Below are 20,386 nucleotides of genomic sequence, written 5' to 3' on the forward strand. Positions count from 1 at the left end.
AAAGAGAAGTTACTATTTGACAAACACTGGAAGGAAGAAAGATTGCATTAAAACCACAAGTCATGAATTTAAAACTTGCGTTCATTTCAATTCCAATGTACACATGGTGAAATAAAATACTTGCACAATGTGTGGCTGTTTCACTGCTTGCTTTGTCACTGCTCTATCTGATATGCATCATTATTTCTGAGTTTGTTTTCAAGCATCTATTTAGCTAGCTAGCTAGCTATACATACACACATACATAGTCAACTCCCACTGTATAGAGAAGTGCATTTGGGGCTGTACAGTTTTGCTGGTAAATAAGTGTACCATTTGAATTTCCCTTTGATGAATCTTATTCTGTATCTGTCATCTTAGCACGCATCTGTGGTTTGACACCAACTTCAGAGTTGAATACCTGTCTCCAAAGTGCAGCCTGCAACGTGGTCATTTTGGTCTAGGAGGATGTCACATGGCCTTCACAAGTGCATAGCATACTTTTTTCTCTCTCTCACTCTTCGCTCTGTTAACCTGCTAACCGCAACACAGGAAGACAGATAAGATGCACAGGAAGATGCTGCTGCACGAAACTAGTGCTGACTGCATTTTGACGTGAGCTGCTGCAATCTCAAGATCCATTTTATTTGTTCACAAGCGTTCAGAGAGACTTGTCTCATTAGTGGGTTCCTCCACTTATAATTTTGCCTTTGTGTGAGAAGGGAATTACAGAATTAGCACATAAAACATGTGTTAGTTCAGCATTTTTCATCTTCAGACACAGACAACTTCAAGAAATCCATGGTGAGTTATTGGAATTTTTGTTTTGCTTATGACAATAGTTTGCCTTCACATGTTCATTTTTGTGCTGTAATGCTGCCATACTTCACATTAACAGAAGCTTTATTTATTTATTTATTTTCAGCTGATTATGGATTAATTTTGAATTCTACAAACTTTATATTTACGGGAGCACACCCAAATGGAGTTACAATGTAATGCAAATAAGTTAAGAAGTGGTGTTGAATATTAACTCTTAACGGAAGCTGGCAGGCTGCCTCCAGCTTGTCTGAGGTCTATTACATGATGAGTAGCTAACCACACAGAGTGTTTATAGTCTCACATTCGTGTCAGTGAAACCTCAAACAAGTTTAAAAAATTGTCAGCACTATTTTCATCTAGGTTTTGTAGGAGTGTAATATAAACTAATAAGTTGCATTTCATTTATATTGTACAGAAACGCTACTGCCAGATGATTTTCTTTAATATGTATAACCTTGGAAGTGATAGAGAAAACAATTTCTTTATCGCATAACTGTACATAATGATTTGCTAATTTACATATTCTTTAAGAGTTCTCAAAAGTCACTGGTTCTCTTTACAGAGTCTTGCATTTGAACTAATTGTGGTATGACCGAAGTAAATGGTCAGAATGGTGGAACTATAAAGTGTGTATAATCAAACCTGTAAAACAGTGTTAAGACATTGTGAGAGGGTCTTTATTAACCTTTATTGGTCAGCCAATAGTTTGATTGTGTCTAAGATTATAAATTAAAGTGACTCCTACAACACCTGCTTTTTCAGAACAACACTAACTGCTTAGTTAAAAAAAGTTTAAACTGAAAACATCTGTTCATGTGTGTGGATTATATGGGAGTGTGAAATAATGTAAAATAGATCTGGACTCCTTATAGGTAATGCAGGTTCATAAGTGCAGCAATTACTCTTTTTTTCTCCTTTCACTTGGAAATATGAAAAAAGGTTTACCAGACAATAATGTTTGCCTTTTCTTAACTTTACAACTGAATGATGTGGAAATAATTAACTGAAACCAAAGCACAAAGCTGCCAAACTGCCTAACAAATTGAGCTGATGCATCATTAATAAATAACTGAACTTAACATAGCGTACTTAAGAACACCGATCTATATAGTTCAAATAAATAAAGGCCAATGTCAAAATCTATGTTCTATTAAGCTCTCTGTAGCAACCAATAACGTTGCTATCATGATGAAGCAAAAGGTTAAAAGTTGTAAGAAAAATTCCAGCATTAGTTTTCCAGCATCAAACTTTAAGTACTTTGAATTTATGTTGCCATTTATCAAGTTAAGCCAGCATTGCTTTATCTTTGTGCAAAATGAGGCCTGTAAGATGATGTCAGGTATCTTTAACAAAAGCATATGGCTGTAAGCAAAGTGCTGAGCAGTGCTGCAGGTTGCTTGGTTAAGCGCAACCTGTCATGTTTGCCATGTTTATTCCCCCATATTACTATAATTTTAAAATAGATAGCAAAAGTTTCTGAACAGAATGTTCTTCATTTAATCCCCTTTGAAAGATTTCTATAGATAAAGGAAGCTGTTTGTGGAGAACACTGTTGCATCCTACCAGCCGCATGCTTATCACATTTAACTCACATTGTATGCATTTTGTGTTTATAGACAGAAACAGGAGAATCAGCGGTTGAAGTCACCCAACTTTCTCATGGAGAGGAGGCAACATTACGATTCTATCCTGGACCGAAGCAAGCGCATTTTGTGGCAGGCTGACTGCTATTTGGATCTGCAGTCTACATCCTGCTCGGCCTCATCACAACCACAAGCAGAGGGTAAGAGCCTCAGTGTCCTCATTGTGTCTCCTTCCCTTTTAGTCCTTTATGTTCCCCTTTATGCTGAAACAGAAAAGAGTGGTGTTTTAGAATAATAATAATTATTATTAATGAAGGCAATTACATTTCATTGTGACAGTGAAATAGGGTGAATGTCATGTCATAAATGGTAATGCAAACAAAGTAAAAACAATAGAGACAAAGAAGCATACCGAGGTTTTTTTTAATTATTAGTAGTATCATCAGTCAGCAGATATTTCAGCCATGTTTTTATGAAGAATGTGAAGATATGGAGGCAAGTGTAGGTCCTTATTAGGTGTTCAGATAAAAGAATAAACTAACCTGTATTTTTTAAAAAACTTTTTAGTGAAACTAATACAGAAACAAAAAGCGACAAGTGGGGAAGGTGCACCATAACAACAAACAAAACAAACAAACAAACAAACTGTGTAACAATGTAAAAGTGTGACAGCGAATGCTAAGTGCTTGTTCGTCTGTGTGTATAGTAGCAATAACAGAGACGCCGAAGTTATGTGCAGGCTAATGGCGAAAACAATATTAGTAATTACATATTTGTCATATTAATAATAACAATAAAAATAGTAAGAATAATAGCAGTTATGATCACAATAATAGTAAAAAAAATAACATGATACTAATAATGGCAATAATAATAAAGATAAATCTATTTACTATGATCATGGTGTTTCTCATAGCACACAGCTCTATGTAACCTATATGTCCATAATAATAAAATTATCATTAGCTGTTTATAATAATCAGGATGGTTATTAGTAACAATGGTAATAATGGTAGGAATGATAGGGTTGTTAAAAATATAGGATAACAGGCACATATTCACTTCTCAATTACTAACAGCAAACCACCATCCCTCATTTTTCTCTTTCTCTCTTTCTTTCTTTCTTCCCTTCCTCCCCTCCTCCCCAAATAAATAAATATTTTTTTATGTTTTTATATACATGCATACACAAACACATACACATGCATACTCAGTTTTATTTATGAGCAATTTTCTTTAGATAAAATACATTAATTCATGTTTTCCTTTAATTATTATTCCTGTTTTTTTCTGTATTTAATTTATTTCTTTCAATATTGATTTAAATGGGTGGTGGAGGAGGAATAGAGACACGGGCTGATCTGTAAGGCAGCCGATGCATCTGTGGGCTTTTACCAGACGCCATTAAGAGGGGGCCAACCCACCTTTAGAGCTCTGTTATAAAAAAAAGCCCCTGACCCAGCCAGCTATGCTCCCCATAATCTGCCACAAGCTAGTTATATATTTTAATGTGTATATTTAAACATACATACCCACATACACATACACATAACCTGGATGATTTAAATTCTAACTACAGTTTTCCAAATGTTACAAAAAGCAAAACATTGATTTTTCTACTAAACATGTCTTGAGCAAGGTGTAGTTATCCCAAGACAGATAGTTGGCAGGAAGAGGGTTCATTTCTAGAACTCTCCAGATTCACCCTGATATGGTTGGTTGTATAACTATTTTCTTTGTTCACTTATTTAAAATATCCTCTTTGAGAGTTATTGGTAATGGAAAATGTAATCTTTGTGATGAAGACATTTTAGACTGTCACCTACTTTTAAACTACTTTTACAATGACTTACTGCTCACTGCAGCTGTAATCATTTAAAAGGGGAAACCCAGTTAATGGTTTCCAGAGGAGGTCTTGCAAAAAAACCTTTAAATGCTATAACAAACTGTGTGTTCTGTTGAAGTACAAGGTAGAAATTGTTCTGTTGTATGTCATATTTTCTCCTATTTAATATGTTGTTTTCTGTTTTTAGAAGACATTTTGAAAAGAGAAATGTTTGAATTTAGATGTTTTAAATGTAGACCAGCTAGCATTAAAATAACAAGTTCTCTTAATATTAATAAATAAAATATATCAATATATATTATATATATAAAATAAAATTATACAAATATATATATATATATATATATAATATATATATATATATATATATATATATATATATATATATATATATATATACATATATATATATATATACACACATATATATATATATACACATATACATATATATATATATATATATATATATATACATAAATTCCTCCTATTTCTATTTACACATAGAAAGATAGGTAAAAGTTTGGGTGTATACATTCATAACTTTATTTTATTTATTTGACATTCAGAAATTCTTCAAACTTCTTTGAGAACATTTGAGAACAAGAAAAACATTGAAAATGAAGCCATTTGGTCTGTAACACAGGGAAAGGATGATAAATTATTTCAAAGGGCTTCTTTTTCCAAACATCCTTTATTAAATGAAGATTGCAGTAGTGTTCCATCAGGCAGCGTTGATGCAAAGGGTTGTTTAAAAAGAGCAAGGGAAGACTGATTATCAGCCAATTCTGGGTGTAAAGGTCAAGAAATAACTGATTATATTTAATTTGAGAAAAGGCTTGCTTTCAGAAAAAGGTAAAACATTTGACTGTCCTGAAAGTACTGATAAATGCAGCTATCAGTAACTGCAGTTCGGGAAATTCCTAGCCTCCTTTGTTGATGTCTATATATATACATATATATATATATATATACATATATGGTATTGCTTTTAATTACTCACAGAGTACATCAATTTCTGTCAGAGGCAACTGGTACTGTATCATGTTAAGGCTATAGCACAGGAATCACCATATTTGGTCCTAGAGGGCTGGTGTCCTGCAGGTATTGAATGTTTCCCTGCTGAAACACACACATTCAAATAAAATTGATCTCCAACAGCTTGTTGTCAAGTTCTGCACAAGTCTGTTAATGATCCATTTATTTGAATCAGGTGTGTTGCAGCAGGGGAAAATGCAGCATTCAATACCTGCGGGACATTGGCCATCGAGGACCAGAGTTGGTGATCCCTGCTGCAGGAGAACAAATAGAAATCAATTTTAATGGTAAACTCTAATAGCCTACATGTGACCTAATCTGTGAAGCACAGCAGGTTTTAAGCTAAATGGTGCAACATCATGTAAAATGCTTAAAAATAATAATGATCACATTCTGTTATAAAGTGTTCACCATGTACCTTGCTTTCTGGACATGTTTTTCTTGATTATTTTCTCTTATTGAAAGACTTGGTGATTGACAGGTGACTTTTATGAACCGTGTGACATCTGCCAAGGCATGTTTTTTTCCTTGTGAAAGGAAAAGGCCATGGTAAAGGTATAAAGTTTTAATTTTGTATATCAGTAATGTTGCTTTATCTGATTTGTTTAATCTGTTTTGGTTTAGATATATGTTGGATCAAGAAACACCAAAACCAACTACAAAGCTTTATTACTCCTTCCTTCCTGGAGGAGATGTTAACCCATCTCAGAGAGATGGATGTGCTGAACGCAACTGAAGTGACCCACATCAAGGAAGCAAGCCTGTTAAAGGACCAGATTAACATGCTCACCACTATTGTCACTGAAAAGGAGTATCAAGACTCTGATGCTATTCAGGGGTTTATAGAAAGCTCAGATTCTCAAGTTGCCCAGCTCATCATAAACCATGGTAAGTGGCTTGAAGAAGTATGCATATGGTTTACATATAACCTATTTATAATGAAAGTGTTCTTTTCGCTGAGTGAGTTTGAAAGTTATACATAGCCCATGCCCACTGTATTTAAATAACCGCAGACAATTTTTGTTTCCTGTCTGTAGAAGCCATGGTGAAGAAGCACAAAGAGGTCCTATTGCGGCGATATGAACAGTACAGAGACAGAGATTCAGTCAGCTGCCCTCAATTGAACATCTCCTCAAGGTCCTTACTCCTAGTTGATGGACTTTCTGACCTTCAACAAAAAGAACATGACCTGATGCAGGTGGGAGTAACTCGGGGAAGGAAAATAAATCATCTCAGGCAGCTGGGGCTAGCTAAGTTGTTTGAACCCCTGACGCGGGTCAGTTTGCCTCCAAGGGTCTCCCTCACAGTTGGTGTAGCTGGTATCGGCAAGACCACCTGGGTACGACACTTCATCAGACATTGGAGCCAAGGGGCCATATGCACAGATGTACACTTTGTTTTACCTTTCACCTTCTGTGAGCTGAACTCACAGGAAAAGTTATCTGCTGAGAAGCTGGTGAGAATGACTTATCCTCATCTAGAAGATCCCAGTTTGGTCCTGAGTAGCACCTGCCGGACACTCCTCATACTTGATGGTCTGGATGAGTTCCGCTGCACTTTGAATTTCTCTGATGCAGCTCCTTGCAATGACCCAAAGAAAGAAGTGTCCATTGATGACTTGATTACTAATATAATCCGAGGGAATCTGCTCCCTGACGTAACAGTGTGGGTGACTTCCAGGCCAGGAGTTGCTTCTCTCATTCCTGGAGGACTGGTTGACAGGGTAACTGAGATCCCTGGATTCAGCCACTCAGACCTCCAGATCTTTCTGAATCATCACTTTTCTGAGAAAGATTTTGGCAGCAAAATATGGGCACACCTGGAGTCAAATAAGATCTTGATGGTGATGTGTTACATACCATGTATTTGCTGGATGGTAGCTGATACTTTGTTGTACATCATGCAAAGTGAAACACAGGAGAGCCTTCCAAGGACCTGCACTGAGATCTATGCCCATTTTTGTTCAATGAAAGCAGAATTAGGTGAACCAAGAGGCAGGGAGCCAGTGAAAGCAGAGCAGCTTTATGGGAGCAATCGTAAACTCCTGGGGAACCTCGGACGACTTGCATTCTACGGCCTCCTGAAACGCAAGTACACCTTCAGTGAACAGGACCTTAAGGCCTATGGGATAGATCTACTGTTAACTCAGGGCAGTCTTGGTGCTGGAGTTCTTATTAGGTTAGAGTCCATTATACACACAACATACCGATTCACACATTTGACCCTGCAGGAGTTTCTTGCGGCGACTTTCTACCATGTTTCCTCAAAGCGGGCCATATTTGATTTGTTCTCGGAAAGCACCATGTCCTGGCCAAAGATTGGCTTCCAAAACCACTTCAAAAGTGCCTTTCAGCATTCACAACAAGCTGAAAACGGTCACTTGGATGTGTTTGTTCGCTTCCTGACAGGCCTGCTGTGCCCAACAGCACTTAAACCGCTTGCGGGGCTCTTGGCCCTTGGGAAGGATGATGGCAGTCAGAAGGCATGGGCAGCAGGATTTTTGCATGACGTCTTGGCCAGTGGAGGTGCCGTGGTGTCCCTGCGTGCAGTCAACCTAGCTTACTGCTTACAAGAATTGCAACATACAGAGCTGTTGCGGAGTGTAGAAGAGGACTTACAGCGTGGTAGCTTGGGTGAAAAGTTAACAAAGAGTCACTGTGTTGTGCTGGGCTTCCTGCTGCACGTGTCTCCAGAGTGCAGTGAACGGACCAACCTGACGGGCTCTCTGAACTTCACAACAGTGAAAAGTTTGCTCCCACAGCTGCTGTATTGTAGCCATCTCAGGTCAGTTCTTCAATGCCTTGTTCCTCAGTAAACTGAAGCTCAAGAAAAAAATTAAAGGCTGCAGCTTTTGTGCTATCTTTTGGACAGGTTGGAAAATAATCACTTCAAAGATGATGTCATGGAACTGCTGGGAAGTCTCCTGAGTGCCAAAGACTGCCACATACAGAAAATAAGGTAAGATTGCATTTCATGTTTCAAATAAAAGCAAATGAAAAACATTGTTCAGTCTAATCGTTTTCACAGTTTTAAAAGCAAGTTGCTTGATTGCTTAGCTAATGACAGAGCTTTTAAATGATTATTATTAAGTATCTTGCATGCTGATTACTGTGGTTATCAAGTCATTGTACAGTAGGTCCAGAAAAGATGTGTATAATTTCTCTGGATATTTAGTCATGTATGACTGCAGCTTCTTTTGTTCACCTGTTTAGCTTGGCTGACAATTCGATCAGCAACAAAGGTGCCAAAGCCCTGAGTCGAGCCCTCTTGGTGAATCGCACACTAACATCTCTCAAGTGAGATCAGTTTCTTACCTGAATTTGATAAGGGGGCCGTGTGCTTCCCATATTATACCCATTTTGCATGCTCATGTCGTATACACTTCACAGTGTTTATTATACAGTTCTACATATCTAAGTTCCTGTTTGTAATTCAGCCTCCGAAACAACAATATTGGATCCAAAGGTGCAAGGTTCCTGGCAGAGGCTCTAAAAATGAACCAAGCTGTAATATCAATCAAGTGAGTAGATTTTCCATTTATTTTGTTTTACAAACCCAAGGATTCAATAAAAGTTGCAACAATCTAAGTTACTTTCTCAATTTCCCTGACTATTTGTTAGCTTCCAGAACAATGCCATCACAGAAGATGGTGCTCAGGCTCTTGCAGAAGTTCTGCAGTGCAACCGCAAACTGGTGTCCCTGAAGTAAGTTTTGCTTAGTTTTTTAATAGTTATTGTTCTAATTATACAGTAACATAATGCATGTTTATATGTGTGATATGGAATATTAAGTACATTTTGATTATATGCATGCAATGTTTCAGTATACGGAAGAATACAGTTGGAGCAATTGGAGCCAAAAGAATCGCAGATGCACTGAAGACAAATCGAACTCTCACAAAGTTGATGTAATGCATTTAAATATTAATTTCCTCTACTTATCTTGGTAATATCATACTACATTTTTTATATTCTACTCAGCTGGTAAATTTAGAAATAGAAAAGAAAGTATTTTTGTACAATTACTCAATTTGCCTAATATAATGATAGAAAGCTGAAGGTTTCATCTCAAAGAGAATTAATAATGCATTAATTATTTAGTTACATTTATTTAGTTTTTGTTTAGACTATCTATTTTACAGTCCTGTTTCCAAAGATCGTGGGGTATGGCAAATAAATTAATTTGGATTCATATTTAGTTAATGGTGTGAGAGATATTTTCTTGGCATCCTTTAGTGAGCCTTTAGTACTACTAGTTTTAACACCACAGTGTATTTGAGTATTGTTGCTGACCATGCCCATCCCTTTGTGACCACTGTGCACCCTTCTGCTTATGGTTACTTCAAATAGGATAATGCACAATGTCACAAAGCTCAAATTATCTCATACTGGTATTGTGAACACAACAATGAGTTCACTGGACTCCACAGTCACCAATTTAATCCAACAGAGCAGCTTTGGGATGTGATAGAAAAGGAGATTCTCATCATAGATGTAGCTGACAAATCTGCAGCAACTGTGATGCTATCATGTCCATATGGAGCTAAATCTCTGAGGAATGTTTTCAGGACATTGTTGAATCTATGTCACAAATTATTAACCTCTTATTGACGCAAATTTGCAGCAATCCCCTTCTGGCCTATATTTTTTTTTTTTTTTTAACCAAAATTATTTATTTTATCGATTTGCTTTTACTCACTCTTATTTTTGTCTTTATTTTTGTATTAATTAATATTTATCTACATTTATGAACTGGTATTAATCAATATATTTAATTCTACTTTCTTTAGTTTCAGTCTTTTTTTTTTTTTGTTTGTTTGTTTAATTTTTTTTTCTTTGCTTTTTAAATGATTTTTTTTTTTGTTGTTTTGACTTTGTTTTCTATACTTGTTAGTAATTTCAGGCATTATGGAGTTAAGGCATTTCAGAGGGGGGGAGATGGTCCAACCTGGAACTAGCAAGGTGTACCAAATAAAATGGGCAGTTAGTGCATATGTTGGCTAAAACTAGTTCTTGTGCATGAAGCACGAATGGGACAACATTTTGTACTTTTTTATTAACACATACAGTGTTGTTAACAAAAGAGATAATACAGTGCAGTGACATAACTTTAACTGATTGTATAAGCAGCACTTCCTTTTCAGTGTTACTGGTATCACTTTTAAAATTAGCATTGAGTATAAAAGAAAAGTCAGATTCTTAATTTCAAGTTGATATGTTGTCTCAGACATATTTCTTTTAAAATATAGGTTTTTAATGGTTTGCATTGCATAGCACTGCAGTTTATCAGTGTTTTGCAGTGTTACAGTAATTTTTTTCTACTTAATTTTATTGCATCCATTCAGTTTTTCTTCTGCTCTGCAGTCTTTGTAGTAACCAGCTTGGGGACAAAGGTGCAATTGCTTTGGCGGAAGCTTTGATGCTCAACCACACTTTGCTCTCTCTCCAGTAAGTATTTTCTACTTAAGGGCTTTTAAAGTACTTACTAAAAAAATGTCTGTTAAAGTGTTTTGGTATTATGTAATAAAATTTAAATTTATATAAAGTAGAAAAAAATTGCATCTTGTTTTGCAAAGGACAGAGGTTAAATGTACCCTTTTTATTCCTTTTTTTCTGTCTACAGACTTCAGAGTAACTCAATCAGCAACAGAGGAATGACAGCCCTGACCAAAGCGCTGAGGCTCAACCGAGGCCTTGTCTCGTTGAAGTAAGAATAACATTTAGAACTTCTTTCTGTTTTGTTGACTGTAAAGATCATGATACTCTTAACACCTGCACTGGAAAATCAAGCATGTTTTCATTTTCATGTATTTTTCATTCTCTTCAGTCTAAGAGAGAATTCAATTGGAGTGGAGGGAGCAAAGAACATAGCCCATGCCCTCCAGGAGAATAACTCTCTGCAAGACCTTGAGTGAGTCATCTTATTAATAGCAGTGCTGTATAAAGAAAGCTTTGATAATTAAATAAAAACATGCAACTGTTCAGTTAATAGTACTTTCCCATACTCCATTATATCATGCAGTCATGAAAAACAACAGATGTTGTTGGATTATAGTGACATTTACCACAACATTTAGAACCTTACAATACTTGGCTCTGGTGGTATGAAAACTACCACCTTTTCCCAATTAAAATTCATGTAATACTTTAAGGCCATGTGTGAAAGACATAATCAGAATGACAGAAAACATAAAATAAATAATGATGTGTCTGACACTATAACACGTAGTGAGGTTTTAATTTAGAGTTCTGTCTCTTCTAATTACGTGTCACTGCTCATTATATTTTATTATGTATGACGTGTGTATGTGTGTGTCCTAGCCTCACAGCTAACCTGTTACATGATGAAGGGGTTCAAGCAATAGCTGGTGCAATCAAGTTTAATCAAGGCCTCGTCTCTTTGCAGTAAGTACGGTTTGCTTTACAAGCAGCATGCAAATCCTGAGTAAATATAAAGTTTAGGAACAGTGGGACTCATTCACCGACTGTTCTTACAAACAAATGTGTTCTTAAGTTCTACTTGCTTTTACAAATTTTGTTCCATTCATAAAAATCTTTATATCTTGAACACTCAGGAATACTCTTACAAACATTTGAGTGCTGATGCTTGAACAAAGTCAACTTTTGTGTTGGTTTCTGCTGTACTGTTCATTAAAATACAATAATAAAAATGATTTTGTCAGATTTTTAAAAAAAACTTTTGGTCATTTAAAATGCGTTTTGTTATTCTAAAATAAATAGCAAGCTATTGCAGATTGTGTCCTAATGTTGTAATTTTTCTCAGGAGAAAATCAAAGTATTTTTCAGTCATTCATTCAAGAATAGGCAGCAGTCAAGATTGGATTTAATTTCATTGCTGGTCTTCCTAACACCATTTTTCTTTTTAAATGGATGTTTAATATTTTGTAGTACTTAGCTGATTCTAATGAATGGTTTTAGCCAAGGTCAAATTATCTAATAGTGGGAGGACGAAGGCTAAAATGTTACTCATATATGACACAGTGCAACATGTCATGTGTTGTTGCTCATCTGACGTATTTACCTAAAGGCCTGTAAGAAACAACATGACTCGTTATTACATCCTGATATGTAAAAGCTTATTATTTAAAGAGGCTGTATTTTCCTCTTCACTTTATTGTATTGCAAATAAATATTTAATATGTGATACGGAGCAGTAAATGGAGATGCTTAATGAAAACAATCTAATAAGGATGAAATATACTGTAGAATACTATCAAAGTTGACCCCGTGTGCCTCTTTTTTTCTCATTCTACAGCCTTCAGTGGAATTTCATCAAGTCCACAGCCACAAAAGCTCTGGCCCATTCCCTCCTCTCCAATGGCACAATGCAACTCTTGGAGTAAGACTTGTAAATCTTCACCTTTGTCTATCAGTCCTCCTTTCACTTACTTCTATACCACCCATTTCAATTTCACTGTAACCGATGATATACCTTTTTCAAATGGGATTCTGGTGAGGACACAAGTTGCCAACATTACTGTGAGCAAATGACTAGCTGTAGGTTCTCACCAGTTGGTCGTGGTTTTATCTGCAGCCAAGCAGTTACATTTCATTGCAGTGACAGGGCTTTACGATTACACTGTCAATGTCTGTGTTTCTATCTCCACCTTTTGCTGCAGCCTACAAGAAAATGCAATCGGGAATGAAGGGGTCATTTTTCTTGCTGAAGCTCTGAAAGTCAACACATCTCTGCATACATTATGGTTGGCATTATAGTTGTTCACAAGTCTTGATTCATTTCTTTGGTGTTCATTTATTTGAAACTAATAGAAAGTTATTATATGCTAATACATTTAAACACAAACTGTAAATGTAGAAACCTCAATATGAGTATTAATTGCTTACTGTCCTCAACCTCACACAAATACTGTTATGCATACTTTTCTTTAGTCTTCAGGGAGTCTCAGCAGGTACAAGTGGTGCTGTTGCAATGGCAGAAGCATTGATGACCAATCAAACTCTGCAAACATTAGAGTGAGTCTAAGCTTTTTATTTTTTCTTTGTTACATATAAGCAATGAGCATTGTTTAGGCTTTTTGCAGACAGAAATTGTTCTGGCCATGAATTACTAAGCCTGGCAAATTATTGTGTGGTTCCATAATCCTTAATTATACCTCATTTTAAAAGATGACTAATCAGGCTTTCAAACACCATAAAACACCTACTGGTTTTCTTAAGGGGGAGAAATAAGTATATATTTGTAACAGGTTACACTGAGGACCCAGAAATTCAGCAACACAGGAGTAGTGGTTAAAGGAATGGATTCATTGAACAGCTTGAGAATGGTGGTTGATAGAGGACCTTTGTGAGGCAGCCTGATCACAGGGGAAGGAGACATAGCTACTGAAAAAAACTCCAGTTAAAACTCTAGTCCAGGATCCAGAGACTTAGTCAATAAACAGGCAATGTTCAAACACAGGGAGGCAGATTTTAGGATACTTTCGATTAAGCAAGAATTGGTGGTCAGAAGTCAGAGCATGGGTTAATGTCCAGATATCCAGAAGGCAAGAGAGGTCCATCATGGACAAAGTAAGGTGAGAATAATCCAGGGATTGGAACTCGGTTAGTAATAAACAAGCACATTACTGGTACAAGGCTGTCAATAATCTGACAGGGACGGAGAGACTGGAGAGAGTTTAAATAGGGCTGAGCAGAGGTGAGGATAGGGAGAATTCAGAGAAGCACAGGTAAAATGAATGAACCTGATACAGGAAGCCAATCACAAGAGGCCTGGCAGAATATGAACCATGACACATATTTCCTTATTTTTTAGATGTTACTCTAAGCTCAACCAGGAGGGATTCTTCTTGTATTAATAATATTTTTATAGACTTTGCAAAAGTAAAACAAACAAAAAAGCAACAAACATTTGGTTTGTTTAATGTTTAAACAACTCAACTGAAGAATGAAAACCTAATTTGACTGAAAGTCTGTAGAGTCTTTGTGAGCCTCATCAGTCTTTTAAGGCATTCAGTGAACACACCTTAGTTAAATGTAATGCTTTCAATTTGTCAATGCAAAGAAACAGTGATAAGATTTCACTTTAGGAGCAACCCTAAAGAGAGTACCATGAAGCCAAAGAAAAATCTGTCTGTCCCATTGTGTACCTGACCTTCAGTGTGTTTTATGCAATGCCTTTCAGCCTACGTGGGAACACTGTAGGGATGGAGGGAGCAAAGGCCTTGGCCAACGCCTTGAAATTCAACAGAAGCCTCAAGTCACTGAAGTGAGTCCTTTAATTAGGATTGTTTGTCACATTTTAAATATGCATTTTCTAAAATTATCACTGAAATCACACTGGAGACCACTGCTACTGAAGATAATGCTACTTTTTATGGAATTTATGCTGTTATTGAATAGATATTGTCGTTTATAGATTTGATTAAAAGTTTGAGACACTAAAACAGTCATTTCACCCAGAGAATTAATTACCGTTGTGAGGCAACTCCTTTCTGCAAAGAGTTAACATTGTTCCTCTTTTATCTTTTTAACCAGTGACTGAGGAAATTCTTTTTTAGTTTTAACACTGACGTGGGTTTATGCTTGGAAAATATGCTAACTTTGGATTGTATGACTCTGTTATAAATATCCAAGGAAGGAAGCAGTTGCTCTTGCTTTCAGTCAGACTTGACTAAAGTCTGATTATTAATGAAAAATAACACTTCCTTGAAAGCAACAGCGTTTGCAACACTTGTCTAAATTAATGTTCATACTGTTCACTGTTTTGTAATTAAGCTCTATAATCACATATTTGGACATTTGAATTAATAAAAATATTTATTTTGTGATTCAGTCTGCAGGAGAACTCTCTGGGTATGGATGGAGCCATATTCATTGCAACAGCTTTAAAGGGAAACCACCAGCTAGCATACATCAAGTAAGTTTTTCTTTTCTATATACAGTATTACTTTATATATATATATATATATATATATATATATATATATATATATATATATATATAATGGTTTTAAACTGTTTCTGTAGTTTGCAGGGAAATGGCATTGGAGAATCTGGAGCAAAGGTCATATCTGATGCAATAAGAGCCAGTGCTCCCAGCTGTGTTGTGGACATGTAGCCAAAGAATGAGAAGCTTCTACTGAGGAAGGTCAAACTCAAAGTGCACAAATAACCTTGTTATCATAGACTGATGTAAGCTAGGCAATTTAGCAAACTCTGGCTGTATAGTTGTCTTGAAGATTGTCATTTAATTATGTTTTTTTTTTTCTTTTTTTTTTTGTGTGTATTTTTATGAAAATATTGCAATATTTATTCTAACAGTGTCATTTGCCAGGTTCAGGATATCTGAGTGGCATCATATTATCTTGTCTGTATCTGTAAAATATCCATTCTCAACAAACCAGGGAACTATAGTCTTTGTTATCTGTCTGAAGTAAAATGTCATTCTGTATGTATGCTCTGTTTGCACTATTAAATCTGGTGTATAAAACAAGTGAAAAAAACAAAAAAAAACAAATGCTAGATCTTTATTCCTTTTGTTGTTTTAACTATTGCGAACATAAAGTAAAATGTTAATCAATGGCCTTGTTGAAATTCATAAACATACAGCATCATATTGAATTAAATGGTTTATAATTTATGGATTATTTGCATTAGCTGTTCAGGATTTCCTTCTCAGAAGCCAACCAGCTAAGCATCGTGCCATTTTGAATTAAACAACTGAATTTCCACAAACAGGGGAAATTCAGTGGTGGTTAGCACCGCAGTCTCACAGCAAGAAGGTCGGCGGTTCGAATCTTGGCTGGGGGGAGGTTCGAACCTTGAGGACGGTGGCCTTTCTGTGTGGAGTTTGCATGTTCTCCCCGTGTATGCGTGGGTTCTCTCCGGGTTCTCCGGCTTCCTCCCACCGTCCAAAGACATGGTGGTTAATTGGTTATTCTAAATTCTCCCTAGGAGAGAGTGTGTGTGTGAATGGTTGTTTGTCTGTCTGTGTTGGCCCTGCAACAGACTGGTGACCTGTCCAGGGTGTACCCTGCCTCTCACCTGCTAAAATGCTGGGATAGGCTCCAGCTCACCCGCGACCCGTAATGGAATAAGCGGTCAAGATAATGGATGGATAGAATTTCCACAAACACATGAAGCTCTGCATGTGTGCAACCTTTTACCTTTGTTGTCTTGAAGATTGTCATGCAGCATTAGGATTTTGAGTTTGGTTTAGGACTACAAACAATTAAATTGAGAAAATGCATAATTTTAAAGATTATTTAGTTATTATGCATGAAATATAACATTTAATGTATTGAAAGTATACACGTTTCTACACATTTTGCTTCTAATTTTTAAACGTTTTCTACCGTGTCTTTTAAGCTGCCAAGACCTTATCCCAGATAGTTAGGGCCAAGGTAAAATTACAGCAAAGGGTATCGTCCTCACCTGTATAAAATGACATAACACACAAAACAAGACAATGTATTATGAGCTGTAATAACATGTGACATGTCATGTTGAAACTTTATGACACCAAACTGCAGGAACCCTTATTTGGACTACAACATTATATTTTTGGTTATTTGCACCGTAATACTTAATTCTGTGTAACTGGAACTTGTGGTACATAAATGTAGATATTTACACTGCCATCTGGTGGCATCAGAATATAAAATTTGTTAAAATAATTCAAAATAATGTCAATTGATACCTCATTACACCAATACCAAGAAAAAAAATCTAAAATCCAAGCCAAACCAAAGCTGGGGTATTAGGAGGTTAGATATAGTTGAAGAAACCTCTTAAACACTTTCAAATATAAAATAAGGGGTAAAAATTAAACATTGGGTTTGGATAACCCTGATATACTAAAATGTCCTTATCACTTTCACCAGGCCAGAGTGGTATCTGAAAAACTACAGGAGCAGGTATATATTTACCTCAACCCAATCAAAGATGTAAATTAGAAAGTAAATAGCATCCTCACAGAAATGAGAAGGGGCGGATGCTGTTATGAACCATGTTATGTTAGTTTACTGCCAGCCTCCCAGATCTGGTGCGGCAGAGAGGAAGTGCATAAAAAACTGAAAAACAGCATTCATTCAGTCAGGACGGTTCTGTTTTATTTCTTTTATTTTTTATCATTGCAGCATTGTGCATTATATTATTTTATACCCTCTTTTTCCCTTTCGCACCAGTGGATCTCAGGAGGCTCTGAAGAGCAAAGACAAAGGAAAACTGTTTTCCACCCCGTGTTGTCAGAATGGCCTGAAAGACCAGATAAGACAGTCTGCTTCTCTCTCATAACAGATGTCCTGTCTCCATACAACCCAGTGTCTCTTTATGAGAACCACACTGTTCCCAGTCCAGGGTCAGAGTCTCTCTGGTCATCACTCGAACTCAGAAAAATACACAAGTGACAGAGTTCTCTAGAAAAGCAGTTTATTTACATTTATGGTTTTTAAAAATTCAGTCAGAATTTGGGAAATCACCAGAGATCATGAATGTCTCTGAATGAAGAGATGTGCGATGTTCCATGGAACTGTATCCAAATCCAAAGTTGATCCAGTTTCTAGACATTGTTGTCATTCACTTAGTGTCACATGAAATCAAACACCAAAACATTTAAAATATTTTTCCTCTGTGGCAATTTTAAATAATGTTGCCATAATGAATCTATTCATATTTCTACATAAAAAATGTGAAAGATTATACACATTTAACACATTTACTCTCACACCTTCACTGTTTACAGTAGATATGTGAGAGTAATTGCATTTTGACCTCTTTGCTGATTCACTTTCAAGTATATGCTGATGAAGCAGAATTGAAATGTGTCTTTTCAGTATGTTAAGATGTGTTTTTTTGTTTATTTCATTGTAAATTTTATTAATCAGAGTATCCAGTTAATCTAAGGCTTCCATATAATGCCACCCAGAGAGCTGTATGGGGTTGAGGACCTTTTATTTCAGATTAGTGGGTGATAATTTGCAGAAATTCAAACATGGGAGGAGAGAGACTGCCTTTGAATAAATCCATCCTAAATAACCACCATAATGCTGCAGAGTGTTTTATGCCCTGTATTTCCATTTCCAATTATGCATGAAAAATGCAGTGAAATTCAGTAGAGTACCTTTCGTCACCAGTATATTGATGCTTTAAACTAGCAACCAGCCTTAACAGTAAAGGCGTGAGAGTAATTGCAATTGTCTTTTCTCTCAGATTGTTTTTAATTAAGCACTTCAAAATGCTTTTTCTCTTCTTCTGATGCTTTCAGTGATGGTAAGGAGCCATGGAGCTTTAGCCTCCCAAACTCAATACACATGAAAGGCAGTATTATCCACAATTCTAGGATATTAAATATGACTCAGAAATATTTTTATTTTCTGAAGTATTTCAATTCTTCATTCTTAACCTTAGAAAAATGCAATTTGATTATTTTTCTTCCTCTTCCGAGGAAATTGACCAAAAGAAATTTCTATCAGGACCTTTCCTGTAGCTAGGTGTACAAACAAATTGTAATTCAAAATCATTCTGAACTCACTAAACCATCATTCCAACCCAAGAGACACATGAAACAGCCATGGGGAAAAGCGAACTCCTGAAATGAGCCTGAAAAATGAGAATGAATGAAAAGCATAAATTATTGACATAATCTGTTGATGTATGTGTGACCATAAGAACTAAAAAAAGGTGTTCTTATACCTCCACTTACTCACCACGCTTTTGTCTGCTCTGCCATCAGAGAGCTCTTAAAGTTGTTGCTGTCAGTCAGTATAGTGAAGGTGTATTCACCTATTCAACCCCCCAACGCACTGGTTGCTGAAATTAGAAGGTTCAGTCATGCTTAGAGCTGTCAGTGCCAGTAGCCACTGTAGTGAGAGGGCTAGGTTCAAATTATCACCAAAACCATCATGAGATTATTCCATTTTCAATATTGCTATTATTACATTTTCATTTTCAATGTTGCTTTTAACTCATTATTATCATTTTGTTACGGGCTGAAAGAAGCAATTTTGCATGATCTCCTGAGAGCTAATTTGGCAATGTGAAGCAAAGTACAGAACAACTTGTGGCAGACTTAATTATACACACTGCAATCATAACTGCAATCTTTTAATTAATTCAAAAAACAAATTATTTAAATAGACTGATTCCTGGATTTACATATTATGCAAATGTTAATTTGACATGGCTGTGTGTGAGACAGCAATGATGTTACATAAGCTCTGCATGATGTCTGGGGTTTCATGTTGGGAGAGTGCTTTAATGTAACTGGTCACAATGATTTATGACAACATTGTTAAGTTGAGTGGTCATAAATGTTACCTAGTTATTCATGCAAAAGACCTTGACAACTGAGTCAAATACAATATATTCATCTTCACCTGATCTCAGTACATTCAGCAAAGTGCAGAAACAACAGCAAGAAAATGTGTTGAGTGTTTTATAATCCGTCATCTGTCTCTCTTGTGGCAAATTTAAGGGGTGAATTTAAGCTTAATGGACCTTCCTATGAGCTTCTCTGATTATGGAAACTATATAAAAATTCTTTTTTGTTTTCTTGTTTGTTTGTTTTTTTGTTTTAAGTCTGGTGCTTATTATTTTTCATCTGTTTATCACAGAATCTTAAACACATTTTAAAGCTTGTCATGTACACAACAGAAACACAGCCGTCTCCAGACATTGTGTATTCCCCATAGAAGAAAACATCAAGGAAAAATGCTAACATCACAAATGTACTTAACCCTCTTGTGACATGAGTGAAAGTAATATTAGTGAGAGCATAAATGTATTTGGGCCTCTTAATGCTTAAGAGAGATCCCATGTGCTCATCATTATGGTCCACTAGGACCTATGTGCTCTCTATGATTAAGGCTGGAAATGATTAATTTGTCATTTCTCTGAAAAAGAGCTGGTTGTATACTGATGTTTTACAAATATTCAGTATTTTTATCATATTTCCACACAACCAATGTTCCTTTAGCACTTATTATTTAAAAACCAAGTCCGGATCTAATAGCTCACTCTTCAACTTACACACTGTTTATATAGTACATAAGCTGAGGATGGATGTTTTCATAAATAATAAAATAGTTTTGTACTGCAGATGTGTTACTTGTGTAATTCATGAAATGAAAAACTTGCCT

General features: G+C 36.0%; 1 protein-coding gene across 1 annotated transcript; it reads left to right on the plus strand.

The window, feature by feature from the left end:
• Positions 1–590: 590 nt before the first annotated feature.
• nlrc3 (NLR family, CARD domain containing 3) lies at positions 591–15,758 on the plus strand. The gene is made up of 19 exons (XM_041974957.1): positions 591–783; positions 2,418–2,584; positions 5,893–6,156; positions 6,306–8,052; positions 8,140–8,226; positions 8,481–8,564; positions 8,705–8,788; positions 8,889–8,972; positions 9,092–9,175; positions 10,632–10,715; positions 10,891–10,974; positions 11,095–11,178; positions 11,589–11,672; positions 12,544–12,627; positions 12,908–12,991; positions 13,179–13,262; positions 14,431–14,514; positions 15,082–15,165; positions 15,276–15,758. Exons 2-19 carry the CDS (start codon positions 2,461–2,463, stop codon positions 15,364–15,366), a joined length of 3,405 nt encoding a protein of 1,134 aa, XP_041830891.1. The 5' UTR covers positions 591–783; positions 2,418–2,460; the 3' UTR covers positions 15,367–15,758.
• The last annotated feature ends 4,628 nt before the right edge of the window (positions 15,759–20,386 follow it).

The sequence above is a fragment of the Melanotaenia boesemani genome, chromosome 21 (genome assembly GCF_017639745.1).
Source record: "Melanotaenia boesemani isolate fMelBoe1 chromosome 21, fMelBoe1.pri, whole genome shotgun sequence".
NCBI classification, from domain to species: domain Eukaryota; kingdom Metazoa; phylum Chordata; class Actinopteri; order Atheriniformes; family Melanotaeniidae; genus Melanotaenia; species Melanotaenia boesemani.

Coding starts and splice junctions, on each gene's coding strand:
- nlrc3 (XM_041974957.1), top strand. CDS start 2,461: ATGGAGAGGAGGCAACATTACGATTCTATCCTGGACCGAAGCAAGCGC. Junction 8,565..8,704: donor CGCACACTAACATCTCTCAA/GTGAGATCAGTT, acceptor TTTGTAATTCAG/CCTCCGAAACAACAATATTG. Junction 15,166..15,275: donor CACCAGCTAGCATACATCAA/GTAAGTTTTTCT, acceptor CTGTTTCTGTAG/TTTGCAGGGAAATGGCATTG.